General features: G+C 43.0%; 1 protein-coding gene across 8 annotated transcripts in view; it reads right to left on the bottom strand.

The window, feature by feature from the left end:
- The window catches only part of TNS1 (tensin 1), a 2,530,757-nt gene that overhangs the window by 564,834 nt on the left and 1,943,645 nt on the right, over window positions 1-22,278 (bottom strand). For all 8 annotated transcript variants that reach the window (XM_044075133.1, XM_044075132.1, XM_044075134.1 and 5 more), the window contains one exon: window positions 11,824-13,644. In XM_044075133.1, coding sequence (XP_043931068.1) covers window positions 11,824-13,644 — 1,821 coding nt within the window. The remainder of the gene's footprint in view (window positions 1-11,823; window positions 13,645-22,278) is intronic.

The following is a 22,278-nucleotide window of genomic DNA, read 5'->3' as shown; positions in this document are numbered from 1 at the left end:
CATGGGTGCCATGGAAGTTAGCCACCTCAGTTTTTAGGAGCCCAAGGTCAGCTTTGGAGAAGTTTTTCATGGTGGTTACCTTTGTGGGGGGTGTGAGTGAGATGTGAATTTCCATGGTGATTAGTTTGTGGTCAGATCTAACCAGGGATGAATTGACGATTGGTGTAAAGCAACGGTTGCCCATGTTAGTAATAACCAGGTCAAGGATGTTGCTTCCTCTAGTGGGGGTAAGAATAAGCTGATCCAGGGTATTGGTGCATGAGTATTTTTACCAGTTGATGGAGGGGTAGTTGAAGTCACCTGGTATGAGAGTGTTGGGTTGGATCCTAATAGTTTCCAAGGTGCTTAGGAATGTGGACTGAGAGTCTGTACGTTTGGTGTCTAGTAACTATTTGAAATTTTGAGACTTGTTAGTGCAACTCCTGAAACTGCGAGACTTAATGAATGAAAATGCAGAGTTACATATACTAACTCTGATATTGTGCTTTCTCAAAATATTCTATTTGCTCCATGCTATGCTGATCTCAGAGTTGATGTATTGAAATACAGGGTACGTGTGGGGATTCCATCCCACATCAAGAGATTCAAAGGTCTTGTCCCCTTCAATTAACAACCTTAATGGAGAAAAAAAGAAGTTATGTACTCGCCATAACATTCCATCTGAGTAGTTATACTTCATTTTTCTGCAACCTGTGGGTATACGGATCCGTATCGGATCCGAGCCGGCAACTTTTTTCTAGCATCTGCTCCAAGCTCCTCCCCTTACCCATAATGCCCTGCCATCTCCTATCTTCCCTCAGATCGAGTTTGCTGCAACTAAAAATATATATGCAACTCAACCCAATAAACCAACCCTGAAAACAGAATAAGGTACGGGGGACAGAGGGAGGGAATGTTGCAGAAAAATGAAGTATAACTACTCAAATGGAACGTTATGGTGAGTACATAACTTCTTTATCTGAAGTAGTTAACTTCATTTTATCTGCAACCTGTGCGACAGAGTCCCCAGCTACTCCGATCCTGTGAGGCCCTTATGGAAGGATATTCCTGAGCACCGCAGAGCCAAAGGATGCTCTACCTCTTGAAATCAGATCCAATTCATAATGGGAAATGAAAGTATGTGAATTGGCCCATGTCTCTGCTGCACAAATATCGTCCAAAGGCACCCTAGACCAAAAAGCAGCAGAAATTGCCATGGACCTGGTAGAGTGAGCGTTAACTATACCAGGAGGAGATAAACCTTTTGCTTTGTAGGCATATGAAATACAAAGAGTGATCCATCTGGCCAAAGAAACTTTAGAAATAACTTTTCCCATAAAAACTTTGGAAAAGGAAACAAACAATTGGTCAGTTTTGCGGAAAGACTATGAAGATAAAAACGAAGCTGTCTATGAACATCTAACAAATGGAGCTTGTAAGCACCTTTATTTTGGAAGTTGGGAAAGAAAACGAGCAGATTAATGGACTGGTTTATGTTTGCTTCAGATGCCACTTTAGGTAAGAAGGAAGGGTTAGTACGGAGGGAGACCCTATCTTTATGGAAGAACAAATACGAAGGCACGGCAGACAGAGCTTGAAGCTCAGAAACTCTCCTAGCCGATGTGATGGCGACTAGGAAAGCTGTCTTCCAGGACAAAAATCTTAAGTCCACTGAAGCTGCAGGTTCAAAAGGAGGAGCCATCAATGCCTGTAAAACAAAAATAAGGTCCCAAGGAGGTACAGAATCCCTGACAGTAGGCCATAACAGAAAAGTACCTTTAAGAAAAGCCTTACACAGCCTAGAGGAGGCTAAGGCCATGTTGTCTTCACCAATGTGAAAACTGGAAATGGCTGCCAATTGTACTTTCACTGTGGAGGAACTAGCTCCTTGTTGAAAGATACCAGACAGGAAGTCCAACACAAGTGGAAAAGGGGTTGTAAAGGGATCTATTTTTCTCTGTGAGGCCCAAATGGAAAATTGCTTCCATTTACTGCAATAAAGTTTCCTAGTGGAATCTTTAAGAGAGGCCACCAGAATGGATTTTACCGGGGATGAAAGACTGGGAGTCCTGGCAATTAACAGAACTGGAGCAACCAAGCTGTCAGCTTGAGGCTGCCCAGATTGGGTGGACATGTCCCTGACAGATGGGAAATTAGATCCGGGCAGGGATCCAGAACCCACGGGGGAGCTAATAGATGAGACCAAAGGAATGGGAACCAAACCTGACAAGGCCAGAACAGGACAATGAGGATCGCTTTGCACCATAGTCGGCAAGCTTTCTGAAGAAACTTCAGAATGAGTGGTAAAAGTGGATAAGCATACAGAAGCCTGGGGGGGCCAAGCATGGACTAGAACATCTCTGGGGACTTCCCCTGGTGAGGTAATCAGAGTGAAGAACTCACTGCACTTTGCGTTGGAAGGAGATACGAGGAGATCGCAGCAAGGCTGACCCCATGCAAGGAAGATCTCCTCCACCACTGACTGTTTCAGGGACCACTTGTAAGGCATCAGAATGGCCCGACTCAATCTGTCTGCTAAAATGTTGGAGCACCCTGGGATGTGCATTGCTATCAGAAACCGACCGGTGGAAATTGCCCATTCCCACACCCTCACGGCCTTGCAACATATAGGGTAGGATCTGTTTCCCCCTTGCTTGTTAATATACCAGACAACCGACATGTTGTCTGACTGAATTGCAATCAATCCGAGAGGGAGGACTGTGTGAAAGGCTTCCAACGCTAAAAGCACTGCCCTCATCTCTAGAACATTTATGTGCAAATTGGTCTCTGCCTGGGACCACGTGCCTTGGACTGTCCTTCCCAAATTGTGTCCCCCCACCCGAGTTGGGAAGCATCCGTGGTCACTGTGGTTTGGACTGGGGGTGACGCAAAGGGGTGTCCTTTTGATATCTCCAGTGAACTTAACCAGCAAAGAAGAAATGTCCTGCAGACGTGACTGATCTTGATCGTAAATTCCATGGGGAGGTCTAGCCAAGACCATTGAACAGCCAGAGTCCATTGAAGAACCCGCATGTGAAGGCGCGCATAAGGGGGAATAGATAAGGCGGCAGCCATGGAGCCCAGAGCCTGGAGAACCTCGCTCGCCTTTGAAGACTTGGAGTTTGGTATCTGAGCTATGTGGCACCTGAGATGTAGAATCCTGTCTGGAGTTAAGAATACCTTCATCTGCAAAGTATCTAACCATGCCCCAATAAAGTCTAGAACTTGTATTGGTTGCAAATGGGATTTGTGAACATTGACTGTAATTCCCAGTAGATTTGCTAACCGAATGAAATAATCTCGGGCCAGACACAAGTGATGCTTGTTGGGTGCAGCGAAGAGCCAGTCGTCCAGATATGGAAACACCTGAATACCCTGAAGCCTCAGGTGAGCCACTACAACTGCCATTACCTTGGTTAACACCCTGGGGGCTGTGGTGAGACCAAAGGGTAGGGCTATGAGCTGAAAATGACTGGCTCCCAGCCGGAAGCGCAGAAACTTCCTGAAGCTTCTGTGTATTTTGATATGGTAGTAAGCATCCTGAAGGTCTAACGAGCACATCCAGTCGCACTCTCGGAGATAAGGTAGAATGGACTGTAGGGAGACCATCCGGAATTACTGTTTGGCTACCGAAAGGTTTAATGTTGACAGGTCTAGAATGGGCCTGAGGTCCCCCATCTTTTTTGGCACCAAAAAGAACCTTGAGTAGACGCCTAATCCAGAATGATTGGGGGGGACCTTTTCGATGGCTCGTTTGAGAAGCAGCTTTGAAACTTCTAGAGCTGCGGCCTCCCTGTGAGCGGGTGGAACATCCGAGAGGTGTCTTGTAATATTTGGAGGGGCAGCGAAAGGAATAGAGTAACCTCTGGATATTATGTGATGAACCCAGTGATCTGTCATAATGGACTCCCATGCTGCTGGGTGTAAGGACAATCATCCCTCGACTGCCTCCAGAGTAGGACAGTCAGGCAACCCCTCAGGGCTGCTGACCGGGTCTATCAGAGAAGGGTTCCCTAGACCCGAAATTCCTGGGACCCCCTCTACCTCTGGGTTGGCATCGATCCTGTCCCCCTCTGCCTCTGGGGGAATAGCTTTCTTGAGAATCCCAGGAAAACTGAGATTTTCAGAACCACATCTTCTTCTGCTCTCTTTGACTCCTAGAGAATGACAGCTGAGGGTTTGAGAAGCGGACTCCGACAGCAGACAAAGTTTTCTCGTCCTTTTTGCTCTGGACAAGTGTGTCCTGTACTGTCTTTCCAAAAAGGGAAGAGCCGTCATAGGGAGCGTTGATAAACGAACTGACACAATCTGAGCCAGGCATGACAACTCATGGCTATCCTGTCCCAGCCACCATAGCTGCTCCTTCCATGGCATGGGAAAGGAGCCGCATAGATGTGTTTGAGACTGACTTCAGAGTAGACATTTTCGCCGAGAACAGCTGTCTGTCCTGCAGCGATAAAGACTTTGGGGGTGACTCAATGAATTCCGAAGCAAGGTCTCGCTGAAGCCGAATCACATGTGCTAAATAATTCAGCGCACGGATAGAAAAAGTCACTGAGGTGTATACACGCTTCCCAACCTATCCACCGACCTGGACTTCTTGTCTGGAGGGTGGACTAAGGAACTCTCCTGTGCTAGTTACTTCTTTGTGGCCGCTGCGACCAACATAGCATCAACTGGGGCTCCTTTTGACCAGGGTTGTCTGTCAGAAAGGGGAGATAAAACCTTGTCAGGGCATTTGGGGATGGGCTCTACAATGTCAGGCTCCTTCCATGCCCTTGTGGTGATGAGGTCTACCAAGGGGTCTGCTGGTAGGGACACCCAGGAAGTAGATGGGCCAGTGCCAAAGGTCTCCAGGAACACTGACTCATCCCCAGATGGTTTTGGGGCTGACCAACATCCCCTCTGGTGGAGGATCTCCATAATTTCTCCGAAGGAGATGTCTTCAGGAGGTGACCTGGGGGAACCTTCTCCTTCATTTAAGTCATTGTCAGTAGTGAGGGACTAGGGGGAGTCCAAGTGCCTCCTTTTGCACTTGTGCTTATGGTGACCCTCTTCAGTGGGACTTTCAGAAGGGGATCCATGAGCTGCAGGGGTTTCCTCGAAGAAAATTGACCTGGGGATTCTCTGGCACGGGCTGTCCCTGAGACAGGATTAAGGGAGTTGTCGCCAAATCCAGGGGGGCCTGGGTGGTATCTGAGGGGATGGGCTGGGGTCTCAATCCCTGGGAGAGAACCATCTCCACCACTTCAAAGGCCGAGGGAGAAGCCCTCCCTGGATCCGAAGCAGTGACCGGGGCCGAAGACAGGGTAGCCTGAGGTCCGGGGGAACGGATTGGATCCAAAAAGTTCAGAGCAGAAGAATCCGTTCCCCCGGGTCCGACTCCCTGTCCGTGGCTCCGAGAGTCACTCGGATCCAAATAAGTCGGATCTGAGGAACTCAAGGTAACAGCCGGAGTCGAGGTTGGAGGAACCTTTGGCGCCGAGCCACCAGTTCCGGAAAACCTGGGATCCAAGAGCCCCGAAGCCAAAGCACGGATGGAGGAAGGAGAGATGGGGTGGAAAAGAGGCATGGAGGTCCCCCCTCCAGAGGGAGAGGGGCCTGGCAAGACTCCCATCTGAATTTGGGTCTGAATAAATCTCCGCATCATCCTGTCCATATCCATATCCGATAGGCTCCGAGTCGACCTTGAAGAGGCCACCGACTTGGATCTGGCTGGTCTGCACAGTGGGGATGAAGGCCTCAGGTCTGAATGTTCCAACGGCTCCAGTGAGAAACGAGGATACCAGAGCCATGGAGAAATAGGCCTCATGGTCTTAGATGGGGGGCTGTGAAAGAGCTCCCTGTCTGGGGACCTCTTACGATGCCTGTCCTTCTTTTTCTCCCTTTCCTCTCTGTGCCCTTCCTTTTCCTTCTCTTTTACTTTTTCTTTGTCAGACTCACTGACTGAAGATCTGTCCTTTGAAGACCCATTGCCAGACGAAGAGGGAGGTTCAGTCCCTGTCTGGGTGGAAGGTGGTACACTAGAGACCGAGGCTGAGGCAGATTCCAGTATGGCAACAGGGAAAAGGCGTTTTTCAACTAGCTTGGCCTTACGATCCCTAAGGGCCCTAGGGTTAAAACCTGAACAGACAGCACATTGAGTGGACAAATGTGCCACTCCTAAGCAAATCACACAGAGAGTGTGACCATCGGCCGGGGAAAGCTTATGGCCACACTCTGTACATTTTTTAAAGACAGGCTTTGGATGGTCAGCCATAGTCCTGCACTCCAAGGTACAAGCACTACCTCTCCAAAAGCCACACACACACAGGTAGGGGAAGGGCAGGCCTAACTACTACTCTATACAAAAACTTTTTTTTTTTTTTAACACCGACGACCAAACGAGATACTACACAAGGGGAGGGAGGGAAATCTTACTCAAACACACCTAGATATCAGCAAAAAAATTACTACTTACTATCCCTGAGCTCAGAGCAAAGGAGACTACGATGCACACTACTGGCGCAACAAATGAGATCTGAGGCAAGACAGGAGATGGCAGGGCATTGTGGGTAAGGGGAGGAGCTCGGAGCTTCGAGCAGATGCTAGAAAAAAGTTGCCGGCTCGGATCCGATACGCATCCATATACCCACAGGTTGCAGATCAAATTAAGTTAACTACTTCAGATACAATGTTTAACGTGTGCCTTTTTTAATTAATGTTCAACATTTGCTCTGCCTTTGGTCTTTTTTCATCATTTTAGTGCTCAGTAATATGAGTTTTGAAATTTCAGTAGGAAGGATTGTTGTCATTATTTGTTTTAGCACAGTTATGTTATTATCAAGTAGAAAAAGTGGTGACACGGTTTTTGACTTTAAAGAAAGTCGATGACTTACAAAATAATAACTTGGGAAGAACTCAAGAATTTAAATCAACCATGGAAGCATGGCCTTCATGGATATATATATATTTTTTTTGTTTGTTTGTTTTGAAGAATAACATTCTTTCAGATACTCACATACTGACAATATACAGTGGTGTGGGTGAATCCACATATGAATTATTTTGGAACAATGTATGGCTAAAAAAAAAATGAAGATAAGTCATTTGTGCAGATAATATAAAAGATCAAGGGATTTCTTTATCAAAAAATCTTAATAACTGCAGAAAGATCTTTAATTATTGCAACCAGAAGACCAATGGGACTACAATGCAGTATGCTGACTAACTGAACGTGTGTGCTGTCAACTGTGAATTTAGTGGGAATGAATTTAGATGAAGTCCTAAACAGTGGGCTTACCAGCAGTATTCTCAGTGAAGCCAGCCACATAAAACATCTGGATGTGAATTTAATGTTCCTGAAGCCATTGAAGATCACATTAAGCATGTGGAATGTAGATACAAATGCACAGCAGCTGAAGAAGTACACAATACTTGTCGGTATGGTGCAGGTAGATCAAATACAGAATAATTCTAGAGAAGATATATTTTTGTAATTACTTTTAGTATTTTGGCAGTGTATGCTTATGTTTTTGTTTATATTTAAACAATGTTAAACTTTAGAATGTTTTCAGTATGAATAAATTTAGGCTGATTTGAGACCTTGAATTGAACTGACAAGGCTTGTTTTTCAATGCCTTGTGCATGCCATTTGGTTAAAGTGGGGCATCAGTAAGTATTATGCTCCTCTTTTAAACAAATAAGAAGTGTGCCTGTCAGTGGTCAACATTCTCTGCAGCACACACACTTCTGCGAGAGTACCTTAGGTGCTACTGTAAATCTCGGAAGTGTAGCTAGGTCATCTGTCATCCTGTGCAGTTCCTCAAAGTGGTGTGCCTTCAACTCAAACCTGAAAAGCTCTTCTTTGCTCTTGTAACTGTAGCAAGCTGCTTGCTACAAATGTAATGGCAGAGCTAGATCTGACTCATCTAGTGCCCCTCAGGTTGAGAAGCAAAAAAAAAAAAAGGAGGTTGAATGCTTGGTCCACCTCTCATCTATGAGATGAGGAGCAAAAACTGCTTGCTATAACTAATATCAGTCCTGACAGCAATTAATTTTCATACTGGGATTCAGAGATAAATGTCAGCAATGTACTACTGCTGATTGTGCTCCCTAACACCTTGCACCCATGGTAGCTGCACCCATCTCCCACTCTACCTAAACTTCTGGTAACAAGTAGCAACACATACTGAGCACTTCAGCAATGATACCCTACTTGCTTCATAAATCAATGCTGGGACTGCACCACTGCAAGCTGTCGATCATGCCCCCTAACAGCTTGCACCAGCGGCAGCCTTCTACCCATCATAGTTAAGGTTCTGAGAAATCTGAATGGCCTAATGGCTTATGGGTATAAAAACAATAAGAAAGCTTATTTGGATGAAATATAAGATATAGCCAAACAAGAACAAGACACCAATGTAATCCAGTAAATAAGATGTACTCAGTCAGGCAAACCAGTCAAATAGCACTGGTCCACAAAAAAATCCTTTTTTTTTTTTTGGGAAGAAGGATGCAAGGGGCAGCCTTCATCAGCTAGTCTTTAGCAGGACAATGGATAACTTTTCAAAGATGAATGATCCCAAAGACTCTGGCATGTACTCCTACTGAATCTGAAGATGGACCTCTCCGTACTCCAGCTTTGAGATTTACCTGTGATCCAGATGTTCTTAAAGAAAAAGTGCATCTTTTTTGCAAACTACATAAACATCTGTAACAAGACTACCACAAAATGTAGTAGATAAAATGAGAAAAAAAATTCTGAAAGGTAAGTAGATTTCAAATGAACATCTGCTTACATTCACTACAAATAACTGCAAAACAACACACTTGGTAATCTAAGGTAAGGCTAATAATGTAGGCAGTGATGCTCTAAACAACAGGCACAGAAAGGAATCGCAGGATAACTGTATCAGAGTTATCTATATGAGAAAGTCATAAAAGAAACTGGGAATGGGTCTGAACAATTACAGGTGTTAAACCAAGAACTTATCTTCTCTAAGATCGGTTAGTGACGCCATACTGAAAACAGTTTGCACAGTTCTGGATGCCCACTTCTCTGCAAAAATATTATCATGGATGGTTCAGATTCTCTCATGAAAAACTACAGATTCTGCAAATAAACCTGAAGTATTCTGCAATTATCAGCCAAAAGCACTTTTGCAGAGATAAAGCCTTCTTTGGCTCCATGTATTGAGTGGTGAGGCTGCAGTAAACTTACCTCTGCTAACTAAAATCAGAAACTTTGGGCTAGACTTGGAAAACATAGCCACATGGCATAGTATTTAACATAAACAGGATGGAATAATAACTTGCAGTAACTTGCAGTTTGCAATTTAAAAAGTGGTATCCAAACACCTTGTGAATAAATAATTGGGCAGAAAATGAGCTACAGTACATATAAGTCAGTGAGTTGTGTGACAGCAATGCAGCAATAAAAATGTTCATTTAGATGACATGTGTATGCAATGAGAAAGGTCAGAGGTCATGCTGATCAGTGTTTTTTCTTGCTCAGAGGTCATTATTTTTACTTCAGAGGCAAAGTGGCAATGCACTCTTTATAGGGTGTTGGATTTCCCTCTCTCAAAGATTATAGTTTGGAAAAATGAGTCAATTGCTTTTCACTTGTCTGACTGGCATTTTTCAGGACATGACTTTTGACAAGCAGCTTCAGAACTACATAAGTGTGCTGCTTAACATGGGGCTTCTTTGTTCACTGGAAGGTTACTTTCACATCCTAACATCACAGTGATGCTAGGTGGGGGCATGCTTGGCTGTGGGACACAGCACACGGCTGTGCAATAATACAAAGGCAAAAAAAAAAAACAAAGGAAATGCACAGTTTTTAAGCAGAAAAGTAGCTACAGTTTAACTGAGAAGCTACAGAAGGTGAATAGGTTTTGTGGTATTGCATTTTGTGCCAAAAATTCTAACAATATAACCTTCTTTTCAGGACTGTCATCACTTGCTTACATTGATTGCTAAGCATTATCTATTGTGAATCTGTCCCTCTATTTTCACTGCATCTCTGAGGAAAGGAAAAAAAAATCTGCTTTCAGTAATCTATGAGTGAAGATTGGTTTTATCTCTGTTACTGATAAGGCAGCCTTTTCTTTACCTCCACACAGCTGTGTCCACTGAACATACCTCTGACCTTACACAGCTGTTGTAGTGTGCTACACTAGGATAACATACAGGGGCAGCTAAGAAGAATACAACAAACATACTGCAGTTTGTTTGTGCCTTTCGGCTTTTCCCGGTTATGGGTCGTCACAGCGGAACTCCGGTCCGCTAATAATTGGCAGTAGAGTTTTACGTGCTGGCTTGCCAGGCCTAACGCACAACCTTCAACGAAGGAATGCCCATTCACGCATGTCGCCACACAGAAGACGCTCTAACTGAGGACCGAACGGGCAACGTCTAACTGTGAGGCGACAACGCTGCAGCAGCACCACCACCGCAGTCTACTAAACATACTGCAGTACTAACACCAAAAAAAATAGTCTAAAAAGTGTAAGTCATTGCAGAAAGGAGAGAAAAGGACGCACAATGGAAATAAGTAAGTTTTGCCCAGGCATATTTCACAAGAAAGAATATGCAAAAGTAAGCCTCCATTTAAAATACAGATAGGTGCTTCAAAGTTAATATGAGGAGGTATTTCTTTATGCACAAGGTTGTTAATATATGAAACTACCTTCCTGAAGAAGTTGCAGAATAAATAACTGCACTGGAAATTATAAATGTATTGAACACATAGAGGTGTACTATTACACAGGAAACAGAGCACCAATGCTTAACAAAGAAATGCAGTTTATGCATTGCACAGGACAATAGGCAGCATAGATGTGAGAGGCGCTCCTTTGTCTGCAAAATATATTTGTTGTGATGACAACTACTACGCTGCAGCTGGAGTTTTTTTTAGAAGACAGTAAATACTCCATGGCTCCCTTCTGAAATGTCACCATGTGAAATGCCGAGTGCCGATAAGTGAAAAAAGAAAGAAAGAAAATAATGGAGAACAGCAACTCTTGAACATTATTGTTCTCCTTTATACTTCTTTATTTTGCAAGGGAAGCCACCCCCCCCCCCACATCTCCTGAACTTATATAGTGATCACCATACCTCTGAGAAAAGGGAATATTCCAAGAAACGGCAATCTCAGACTTGACATGTGTAAGTTTGTTCTTTAGGTCATTCAGTCGCCATGTTTCAGAACTTGCACTAGCAGGTCCTGACATTTCAAATGGTTACAACAGTCCATTCATTCTTTATGTAGAGTTCCATGTATCTGTCTCTCTCTTTTTCTGTCCACGCTACTACCATTACCCTCCTGGGCGAGGCTTCATAAGCAAATGTGGTGCACATTTGCAGACAGCAGAATACAAATGCTACTTTGAAAGAATACATATTAATGGATGGATTAACAAGCTATTTGTAAAGTACATTCATAAGAAAGCAATCTGTTTCTAAAGTGTTATTAGCATTTAAAATTGCATTCTAACTAAGAAATACCTGATCTTATACACAGACTTCAAAATTATATTCCCTTTTCTAAACTAAGGCCTGTTTGTATAACAGATATTATTAGTGGTTGCTTAAAATAGTTCCTATGACACTGCTTAACTTTTTTCTGGAATAGCAACAGTGGAAAAAATCATCCAGAAAATCAGATTAAGAAGCATCGTCTCTTATCCATTTGAGTAAGTAACTCCATGCAATTTCTTATGCTATATATTCACAATGATCTAATAATTTACTATTAGTTGTCTTTTTGTGTATAATGAAGCTTAAAGCTATATATATATATATATATATATATATATATTTTTTTTTTTTTTGATATCACCATTAATACCATCTTACCTGCAACTCTGTGTGCTACAAGCCCTTCCAGGTTGTAATGTTCTTCTTCAGTGATGCGAGTGGTTGATTCTGAACTCTCTGCACCTTTAACAGGGGGTGGGAACTGACATGTAACAGATGGCATGGGGGCAGAGGTGATCACTGGCTGCTGTGGTCCTGCAGAGCTATGAACAGCAGTTAAAGGGAGCGGGGATGGGGAGCTGCTTCCGACTCCATGACTGTAGGTCCTGACAGGTGCTGCTGGGGGCTGTGCAATTTGTTGACTTGGATAAAAGTGTGGTGTTTGGGTGCTGTCAAGTAAGGCTTCTTTGTAATCATGCATCACAAGTTCAGGTAGTTCCCTAGAGCCACTGCTCACTTGGCCTTTTACTGTAGGATGGTATCCGCTGACCACAGGTGTGTCAGTGAAGGATACAGCTTGGGTATTAATGGGATAAACAACCCTGCTTGGGCTCTCAGATACCATACTTAAATTATTAGAAGGCCTGGGCTGCACTGGCTGGCTGTAGGAAATTGAAACTGGTTGATCAGACAGTGATGGCGATATGGCTGCTGGCCTTTCTACTCGACTGGTTAGTGGCACACTCTGAGACTTATGAAGGTGAGAGAATGAAGGTTCAAGATCAAGCATTAGCATGTTTAGTGCTTCAATAGACTGTTCAATCTCCTTCTGTGATGCTGACTTGGGGACCTCTTGCATGCTCTGACTCTGATGAACATTTTCCCATGAAACGGGCTGTGAACTTATGGCCATAACAAAGCTGTCACTTTCAGGAATGCCATCCTGTTGGAGAGAAGGGGGTCCTCCATGTTGCTGCCATGTTGTCAGCCCTCTCTGCACAGCTTCACGACTGCTGAGACTCCGAGTTGGAGCCAGTGGAAGTTTGGGCCTCATTTCAGAATTGGATGCCTCTGCTGCAGAGAATGACTGGGATCGACACAGACCATTTTTATCCACAATATAAGAATGATGTTGAACAACTGGTGTTTGCTGTTGAATCCAGTCAGGCTCTGAGAAATTAAGTTGTTGAATGTGGTCATTTATGTGGTCTTGAGCAGAATGGGAGGCCTTCACTGGATCTCTTGATCCCTGCAAGTAGCCATCCTTGAATATACCACTGCCTGATATGTTTCTGTTGTCGTAATTGTAGCTTCCATTAATCATGGTTTCCATGTCATACAGTGCATGCCTGTGAAGTTTCTCTGTCCCACTGTAACTGGATGGCTCACTGGAGAGTAAAGTAGTACTCTCTAGCCTTGGAGTGTCATGATAACTCAGTTCATTCATTGTCCCAGTACCCTCAATTGATGACAGTGTACCCAAGCTACCTATGCTGTGCACATCCTGACTAGGTAGGTCATCATCTAAAATGTCTGTTTCTCTTTCAGCAGTAGTAATTGTTGGATCACCATTTACATGGACTTGTGCTGGAACCACCTGGCGTAATCCTATGGTGACTGCAGCACCTGGATACCTGTTGTGCATTGGCAGCTCTGTCTCTAACCCAAAGCCACTGAGAAGTTGGTCAAGCTCCCTCTTCTCCTCTGGAGTCAGTGCTTGATTGGCTGGTGCTGCTGTTGTTGCTGCTGTTGCTGCTGGTCCTGATACCTGCACGTGCTCATCAGTTCTGTCTGTTTTTGTAGAAGCAGTGGAATTTCCAGAATCACTACTCACAGACAGTGTGTGCTCAATGTGATTTGGTGCAGCACTGAGTGGGATCCCGTTGGCGTTGACAGTGCTAGTGCTTCCGTTGTTTGAATCTTTCTTTTTCACTTTGGCATAAAGGCTTCCGTCAAGAGGGCCTTGGGTATGTGCCACATCTATCAGAAAACAAAGAAAGAAAAATGTTATATTCTAAAAAGTTTCAGGGTGCCTTTAAGTAGATTGCTAAGTTTTACTAGAATTGCTTATTGGACACAGTGTCTGATTGCCTGCTATAGAAAAGTTTAATAACTGCAGTGCAAACCTTTCGAAAAATAGGAAATTCTTCATGTTGTATCTTACTGTCAGTATCTCTCTTCTATGGATCATTTATATACAGTCTAGGTCCATTTCTTTCATTACGCTTGGTGTTGTTTTCTGCATATAAATGTTTACTCATTGTTTTCTGTTTGCTCGCTATTGCTACTGCCACTTTTGGTAACTGCATGTTGAATATAACTGCTTTGCTTATAAAAAAAGAAATGTATGTTTTCTTAAAAGTAACCAATCCCTCCTCCTTCTATGGCACTTGGAAATAAACCCTTATTCTCTGAATGGGTCACAGTTAATGAAGACGTTTACTATAAGTGAACTGTGCTTGCAAAGTTGTTAGAGGTACAAGTGAGCAATGTAATTTTAACAAATGTATAACAAACACTTTTAAAGAGCAGAAGGAACAAGAAATGGTGGTCACCAACACAAACATTCTCCCTTTCTTCTCCTGCAGCACAGAAGACATGCAGCATTTTGAGTTGGCTACCTCCATATTGTCAAACTCAGCAACAAGCAAAATGCACAAAGTATTCCCATCGGAATGAAAATATGTGCAAGGAGAAGAGCATTCCAAACTCACAGTTCCCAAATAACAGTAATCCTACATAGTTGCATATCTGTGTTTAAGTTAAAAGTTTGATGTTACCAACCTCTAGTTATGTCATTTTGGTCATTCAGTTCCCTCTAGCTGCTTGATCTTGAACCTTAATAACCACACTAACAGAAGGGAATTAATAACTCCTTTAAGAAAAGGAAAACTGCAGTTTTCAGTGCCTCATTGTAAAATGCTGCCTGTCCAGACTTGTAAACTTTTATCAGTATTTTACGTTTGCTTCATGCAAACATCATGTTCTACTCTTGTTATCTAGCAAGTGTAGATCATGTCCACATGTAAAAATGGACTGTGATAAATGCTCTCTGTAGATGATAGTGATAAAGTGTAAGTCACATTGTCTAGCTGTAACATAACTTAGGTACTCTTCTAATCATTTAGCTGTACCTCACATTAAACTGACTATTCCTACTTTTATGGACAGTGATAGGATATCTGAGAACTGAAATAATGTGACACCATTTTAAGAGAGTTTCTTTTTTTAGATAAAATTACTCCCTGTCAGCATTGTAAAGCCCACAATTTCAAATCCAACTAAAGGTGAATGTGGGCGTATTTAAACAGCTGCTCTTTTTTTGTAGGGCGGGGTTGCACTGTCACCTGCTACAAATTTCCCATGGGGGCTTTGTCCCTACAAACTCTCCCTCTCTATAAATTGCCTCTGCAGTTATAGCACCTTGGAGAAAGTGGCAAATACAGCTGTTTAAAATGTTATTATTCTTATTATAGTCTTCACTTGACTGACTCCCAGACAACTCATGTCTTTTATTTTCACTCTCCACAGACTTCCTCTAATGAACTCCAAATGCACATTAATACAACAAGTCTTGCCAGAGGGTTGTTCAGAGTACTGGGCAAACTTCTCCATGTGATATAGCTGCAAGCTTTGCTGACATCCAGGTTGAATCTGATTTAGCAGTCCGTGATACGTGCACATGTGAACAGAAACAGCCAATCAAACAGATGGATGACATTCACTTTGTCAAATCCAGTAATCAAAAAGCTAACAAGGATATTCAGAGATGGTTCATTCACTAGCAAGGCAGATCTTTGGCCTGTTAAACCCCCATATGAGGGTTTGGGTGTTTGTGGGTGTAACCAGTAGTACAAAGTTTTATCACAAAGCAGTTTTAGATGAGTGGGTGATAACAACACTTAACAGTATGGCTTGTGTGAAAGGATTACAATAATGTTGAGGGATAAAGTGGAATGTTCAGTGTACAAAATAACACAGGATAGGGAAAATGGCATACGGACTGATGGCAATAGATGAAAGGCAATGGGAATGAATATATGGTAGAACACTATTCAAGCTAGAAACATATTTTAGTCCCTATACAGCAGATTAATTAAGTTAATGAGTACGAGTGAAGAAGTTGGGCAGTAGGTATCTTCATCTTGTTTACTTTGGATAGCAGGTGCACAGACTGCTGGTATGTGTTTGGTAGGAAGACTACAAATGTAAAGGATATCAAAACTCAATATTAGGTAAAGGGACTACAGGATTCAAAGAAAAAAATCTGCAAGAAAGCTGGAGGGAGCAATGCTGCATGGTAAGAGCAGTGAACAAGCAGGTAGCTGTAATGCATCAGAATAAGTGTGATCAGCAGGCAGACAGAGATTGTAATGCATCAGAATAAGTGTGATCAGCAGGCAGACAGAGATTGTAATGCATCAGAATAAGTGTGATCAGCAGGCAGACAGTGATTGTAATGCATCAGAATAAGTGTGCACACCAGGCAGACAGAGACTGTAATGCATCAGGATGTGTGATCAGCAGGCAGACAGAGATTGTGATGCATCAGAATAAGTCTAATCAGAAGCAGACAGAGACTGTAATGCATCAGAATAAGTGTGATCAGCAGGCAGGCAATGATTGTAATACATTAGAGTAAGTGTGATCAGCAGGCAGACAGAGATTGTAATGCATCAGAATAAGTCTAATCAGCAGGCAGACAGATTGTAATGCATCAGAATAGGTGTGATAAGCAGGCAGACAGAGATAATATAACAGAGCAAGTGAGATCTGCAAGTATTAGTGATGCAGCAGAGCAATTGTAGTCAAGAGGATGGCATAAATAATGCAGCAAAGCAAGTGTTATTAGCTGTTAAGCAGGGGTGATGCAGCCATCAGTGGCAGAATATAGCAATCTAGCAGAGCAAGTGTTGTCAGCAGGCAAGCAGGAAAGACTCGGCAGACAAAAGTGTGGTCAGCAGCCAGACCGTAGTAATGAGACACAGCAACTGTGGTCAGCAGGCAGAAGAAATACAGAATTGCAAGCATCATCAAAAGGCAGGCTGTTGTAATTCAGCAGGCAGGAGTGATGCAGTACAGTAAGTGTGAGTATCAGGTAGGCAGCAGTAATGCATAAAAGCAATTGCAGTTGGCAGATAAGCAGGAGTGATTCAACAGAGCAAGTGTGGTCACCAGGCATGCAAGATTAATGCAGCAGAGAAAGGGTTGTCACCAGGCAGAAGTGATATCACAGAACAAGTGTGGTCAGGAGGCAAGCACAAAGCCAGAAAAGAGTAGAAAACACAGAAGGTGAGGTCATTAGACAGGAGGGCAGGAGTAAAATGCAGCACAGAAGGTGTGGTCAGCAAGTAGGCAGCAGCAATATAGAGCAACAGTTGGGTTCACCAGGTAGGCACAAGTAATACAGAAAAACATCTGTGGTCAGTAGGCAGTGGAAAGTAATGTAGCACACCTGGCTTGGATGACAGTGCAGCAATACTTTGTGAAGCTGAGAAATGATACCTCATCAGTTTAAAATATATGAGATGAAGGCAAAAAATGCTGTCAGAGTAAGACCTGCCAATGTAAAGTCAAAGAATGATATGCATCTGAACATTTAAGCACAAAAGTAATCAGTGTATGTGTGTGTGTGTGTGTATGCATGTGTACATCTGTGCACATATATGTATGTGTGCCTGTGAGTATATACATAAATGTTGTATTAGGCATATACTTGTATACTCGTTTTATATACAGGTGTATGTGTTTATGTGTACATTTATTCTTGTAAATGTGTGGTATGTGCACATGTAGGCATGTATGAGTGTGCACACAGACACACACACACACACACACACACACACACACACACACACACACACACACACCTGGCAGATGTGTGTATAAACATGAGTGTGAGTGGGAATGTGTATGTGTGTGAGTATATGTGTGCTGATACATTGAGTGTATGTGCACACGTGTATGTCTGCATGGATGCATGTTTCTGAGTACCTGTGCACTTGCACCCCAGTTTGCATGTATGTACAAGTGATATGCAAGTACGTGTGTGTGTGTGTGTGTGTGTGTGTGTGTGTGTGTGTGTGTGTGTGTGAGGGGGGGGTCTTTGCTGAATTGGTTGATCAAGAGAGTGGAGGTCAAAGATCCAGAGTACAAGCATTACAATGAGCCCATGTAAAACTATAAAAAGTAATGCATTACATGTGCAGGATAGGTCCAAAAAGGCAAGATAAATAGTGTAGGGGACAGGCATGTGACTCTCACACAGCAGGATGAAGGGTCCTGAAGAAGGCAAATAGCAGAAGTAAAGGACCTGTAAAAAGTGGTAGCTTGAACAAGAAAATGAGGTTAAGTGCCATCTGTAAGCCAAGAGTCAAAGGAATGTGAAAAATGCTTTGAGAAGAATGGAGGCAAGGTGGGAGCAGACATCAAACTGCACCTACCACATAAAATCAGTTTCCTTTTTCGAATAAGCTGCAGACAGAACAAGCCAGGGTATTCTAAAGTACATCTATAACAAAAGATGCTTTCTGCAACTGTACCTGTGGTGGTGGGGAATACCTAACTGCCAGCACAGAATGGTGCATTTTGTATACCAACTAGTTAAGGGATAATGGTGAAAACAGAGAAGACAGAAGTCTTCAGTACCCTGCCACTACCTCACGTCAAGAGAGGTATAACACTGTGAGATACAGCAATAAACCCACCCATTCATGACAGAAAATCAATCTTCCTTCTGCACATTGTGCAGCAGTGAACAGCACTTAAATTAAATATGTACTGAGCTACAGAGGCACAGGAAAACTTATGCTAGGGTGCTGTATTTGTTGTTGCAAAGTGGGCCTACATTCTGTGACAACATCCCACAGCTAAATGGGGGTCTGCATTCTGTGACAATATCCCTCTGCACAAAGCTGGCCAATGGTTTGTGACAATATCTTGCCTCTTTATTGTCAGCTATTCATATTGAGTGCCTACAGCTCAACTGATCAGAATGGGTTGAGTTACCTGGGGCGTACCCATGTAATCAGTGCAGTGAAGACTTCAGTGGTGGGCTTCATGTGTCCATTTATTTAGAGCTGAAAATCAATACAAAAAAACTCTACAAGGACTTAGTTCTACTCTTGACTCAATCATTCTTAAAATATAAGGTTTATCTTCTTACCCTGCATTACTCAAAGTGCAAAAGGCATAATACTGTTAGAGTCCTCATTTGTTTAGCTGTCTGCCCCTTGAAAGAAGGTTTCTATTATGTAAAAATAATGAAGAAGGGAACGGATGAACTGAAAATCTGCATAAAGAAGCAATTTTCTTTTCTTTTTTTTTTTTAGTCATCAGTCACTTCTGATGGGAGATGCTGATGGAAACATTACATCTGTGGATCTGTAGAGAGCTAGAATGAGGAACACAAGTGGAAGGGACAGTCAGCCGAGACAAAGAGACATGGGGTTCATTCAAATAGTCCTCAGGAGCAGAACAATCAAAGGTAGTAGTGATTCTGAGGTGTGAATAACAAGTTTCATTTGTGTGAAACATTAGAAAAATATGCACCAGTAGTTAAAGATGATAACTATTGGTCAGGTAGTCTAGACAGATTGGGGAGATGGAGACAGAGAGAGAGAGAGAAAACAGAGGAAAGAAGACAGAAGAGTTCTGGGGGGGGCGGTAACATGAAAAGAATTAGAAGACAAGGAAGTCTGTGTGTGTGTGTGTGTGTGTGTGTGTGTGTGTGTGTGTGTGTGTGTGTGTGTGTGTGTGTGTGTGTGCATGTGCGTGCGTGTGCGTGTGCGTGTGTGTGTGTGTGTGTGTGTGTGTGTGTGTGTGTGTGTGTGTGTGTGTGCACTTCATAGTTCTTTCTGCTTCTTACCCCTTACTGAGCAAGTACAGAACTACTGTTTCATACCCACCTCCATTTTCCAGTCTACGTCTTCCTAGGCCTACTTTCTGACTGGTTTTAAGCATTCTATAGCTATGTCAAGAATCTAGATGGCAACACCCAGATCTGCTCTGAGTTACAGCACAAAGGCATGAAAATTACAGAACCAACTGATATTGCCAACATCCTGGCAGATAGGTTCAGTGCTAACTTTACCCCCCTCTCACCCCCTCGAGGGCCCATATCTATACAGGAAGAATGCAGAGTCCCTGTAATCACATCTATGCAGGTAAAAGCTGCACTCTCTGAAACTAAAAACACAGCATCCATGGGACCGGACAACATCCCAGGCTGAGTTTTACATGAACTTCAGAACGAACTGGCTCCCCACTTAAGCACCATGTTCAATAATAGCCTCGCATCAGGCTTTGTGCCCACTGAATGGTGCACAGCAACAGTTATCCCACTCCACAAAGGGGGAGCCACCACTGATCCCGGGAACTATCGACCTATTAGCCTGACGAGCCTGGTCTGCAAGGCCATGGAACGTATCATCATGGAACTCATAAACAAAGACATTGGTAACCTCCAAACTCTGGATCCCACCCAGTTCGGGTTTGTGAAAGGCAGATCATACCTCCTGAACCTGATCGACTTCTTTGAGGCAGTCAACAAAGCCGTGGATGAGGGTAAGGTGGTTCACACAGCCTATCTTGACCTTGCCAAGGCTTTCGACACCATCCCCCGTTCTGGAATTATAGCTAAACTCACTAAACTAGGTATAAATCCCTTTGTCACAGTATAGGTTGCCAACTGGCTCACTGACAGAACCCACACTGTAAAAGTTGCAGACTCCAAATTTGACCTCAAAGCAGTGACAAGTGGAGTACCACAGGGTTTCGTCCTGGGACCTCTCCTGTTTGGTATCTACTTCTCTGAAGTACAGGCTAACACAGAAGGCCTCTGGCTAACAAAGTTCACAGATGACTGCAAACTTGGAGTCATAGTCAAGTCCCCAAATGATGTGGACATCCTACAGAAGGGCCTCACTGAGACAGATGCCTGGTGTCAGAGCCATGGCCTCAAACTCAATGCCAAAAAGTGCAGTGTCATCCCCTTTGGTAAAAACTCTGTACCAATGAACTACCACATAGGCAGCAATCTACTTAACACCAAATGCGTGATAAGAGACCTTGGGACCCAGGTGGACAGTAGTCTCTCCTTTGATAGTCGCATCGCCACTGTAGTCAGGAAGGCCTTCTACATGGCACACCTCATTATAAGAGGGTTCTCATCCAGGAAAAAAGAGGTCATTGTTCCCCTCTACTCGTCACTCATTAGACCCATTATAGAGTACAAAACCCCTTTTGGAATGTACCTCACAAGACATCTGCAGCAGCTGGAAAGGCCACAGAAGTACCTCACAAAGAGGATTACTGGCCTCAAACAAATGCCCTACACTGACCGCCTCAAAAAACTCCAGCTTTACTCCATAGCATATTGCCTACTCCGAGGTGATCTCTGCCTAACATATAAAGCTATGTCAAACCCAAAGCTGTTGGACATGCTACACCTAAAGAAATCCCAATCCCTCCAAGCTACATGCTCTAAGGACCTAAACCTTGTCACCACAATAAACAGGACATGCTGGAGGTATAGATTCCTGTCCCAGAGACTTCCTATACTCTGGAACAAGCTACCCATCTATGTCAAGTAAAGTTCTTCATTAGCACTCTTCAAGAAAAATCTTGATGAGTGGATGGGAAATAGGAAATACATCCCGGGGATCACTTCTGTATCTCTGCTGGACAGTGGCACAGGAAAATAACTTTCTTGGGTGGCATAAGCTATGGCACTTTGCTGGCTAGGCTTATGTAGACCCCTGGGCCGATAGCCTGGTACCTACCTATGAACCTATGATTTCTGTACTGGCTAGTTATGAGTCCTGGAACATGGTACAAGTCTAATTAATACATTGTACACAATGTGGGTTCAGTTTGAATTTAATATTTTGCTCTGTGTGAACTGACACTTCCTATACATAGTGAGTATTGTATTTTACAGGTTGTGATTTTTTTTACTTGCTTTTAATGCTGAACTAATAGGTACAAATAAATGTGTCAAGGATATCAGTAACTTATTTAAGCCCTAGTTCAAATGTACAGACTGGAAGGTTCAAGCAAAGCTGTGAAGGAGTTGTTAAACAGTAATGATTGAAAGCAGTTTGGTAACTCCTGCAAAGCTGCAGGTGGTATTGACTCATGTTTTCTTCAGTAGTTGTGCTCCTCAAATTTACAAGTAGGTTAAATATTAAACTGAAGTAGTACATCAAGGGAACAAGTATCTGACTTACAGGATAAACAACCTACGTCAGAGATTGGTTAAGTACAGCAACAGCAAGTCTGAAAAAAATAACATTAAATACAATTACAGTGCATTTCTACGTTAAAAAATAGAACATTTAGGTGGGACATATATACTTGTATCTGTAGCATCAATTTTCAGAAGGAAGGTATTGGTAACCCAAGTACACAGCAGCGAATTTCTAGGTGTCTGAAGGGAGCATAGCAGTGTAATATGGCAGGAAAATGCAGACAAAAATGTTAGGTAATAAAAAACGTGTACACATGAACCGTATGTAATGTGTAATCTCACATCCTGTGTCTACTTCTCAAAACACAAGATGAGGCTTTTCTGTTATTCAACAGTACATCAAAAATGGTAAGGGGTCTGCAGAT

Source organism: Protopterus annectens, chromosome 6.part0 (assembly GCF_019279795.1).
Source record: "Protopterus annectens isolate FY-2018-M chromosome 6.part0, PAN1.0, whole genome shotgun sequence".
Taxonomy (NCBI): domain Eukaryota; kingdom Metazoa; phylum Chordata; order Ceratodontiformes; family Protopteridae; genus Protopterus; species Protopterus annectens.
The sequence above is the reverse complement of the archived record's forward strand: the minus strand, read 5'-3'. Positions and strand labels throughout refer to the sequence as shown.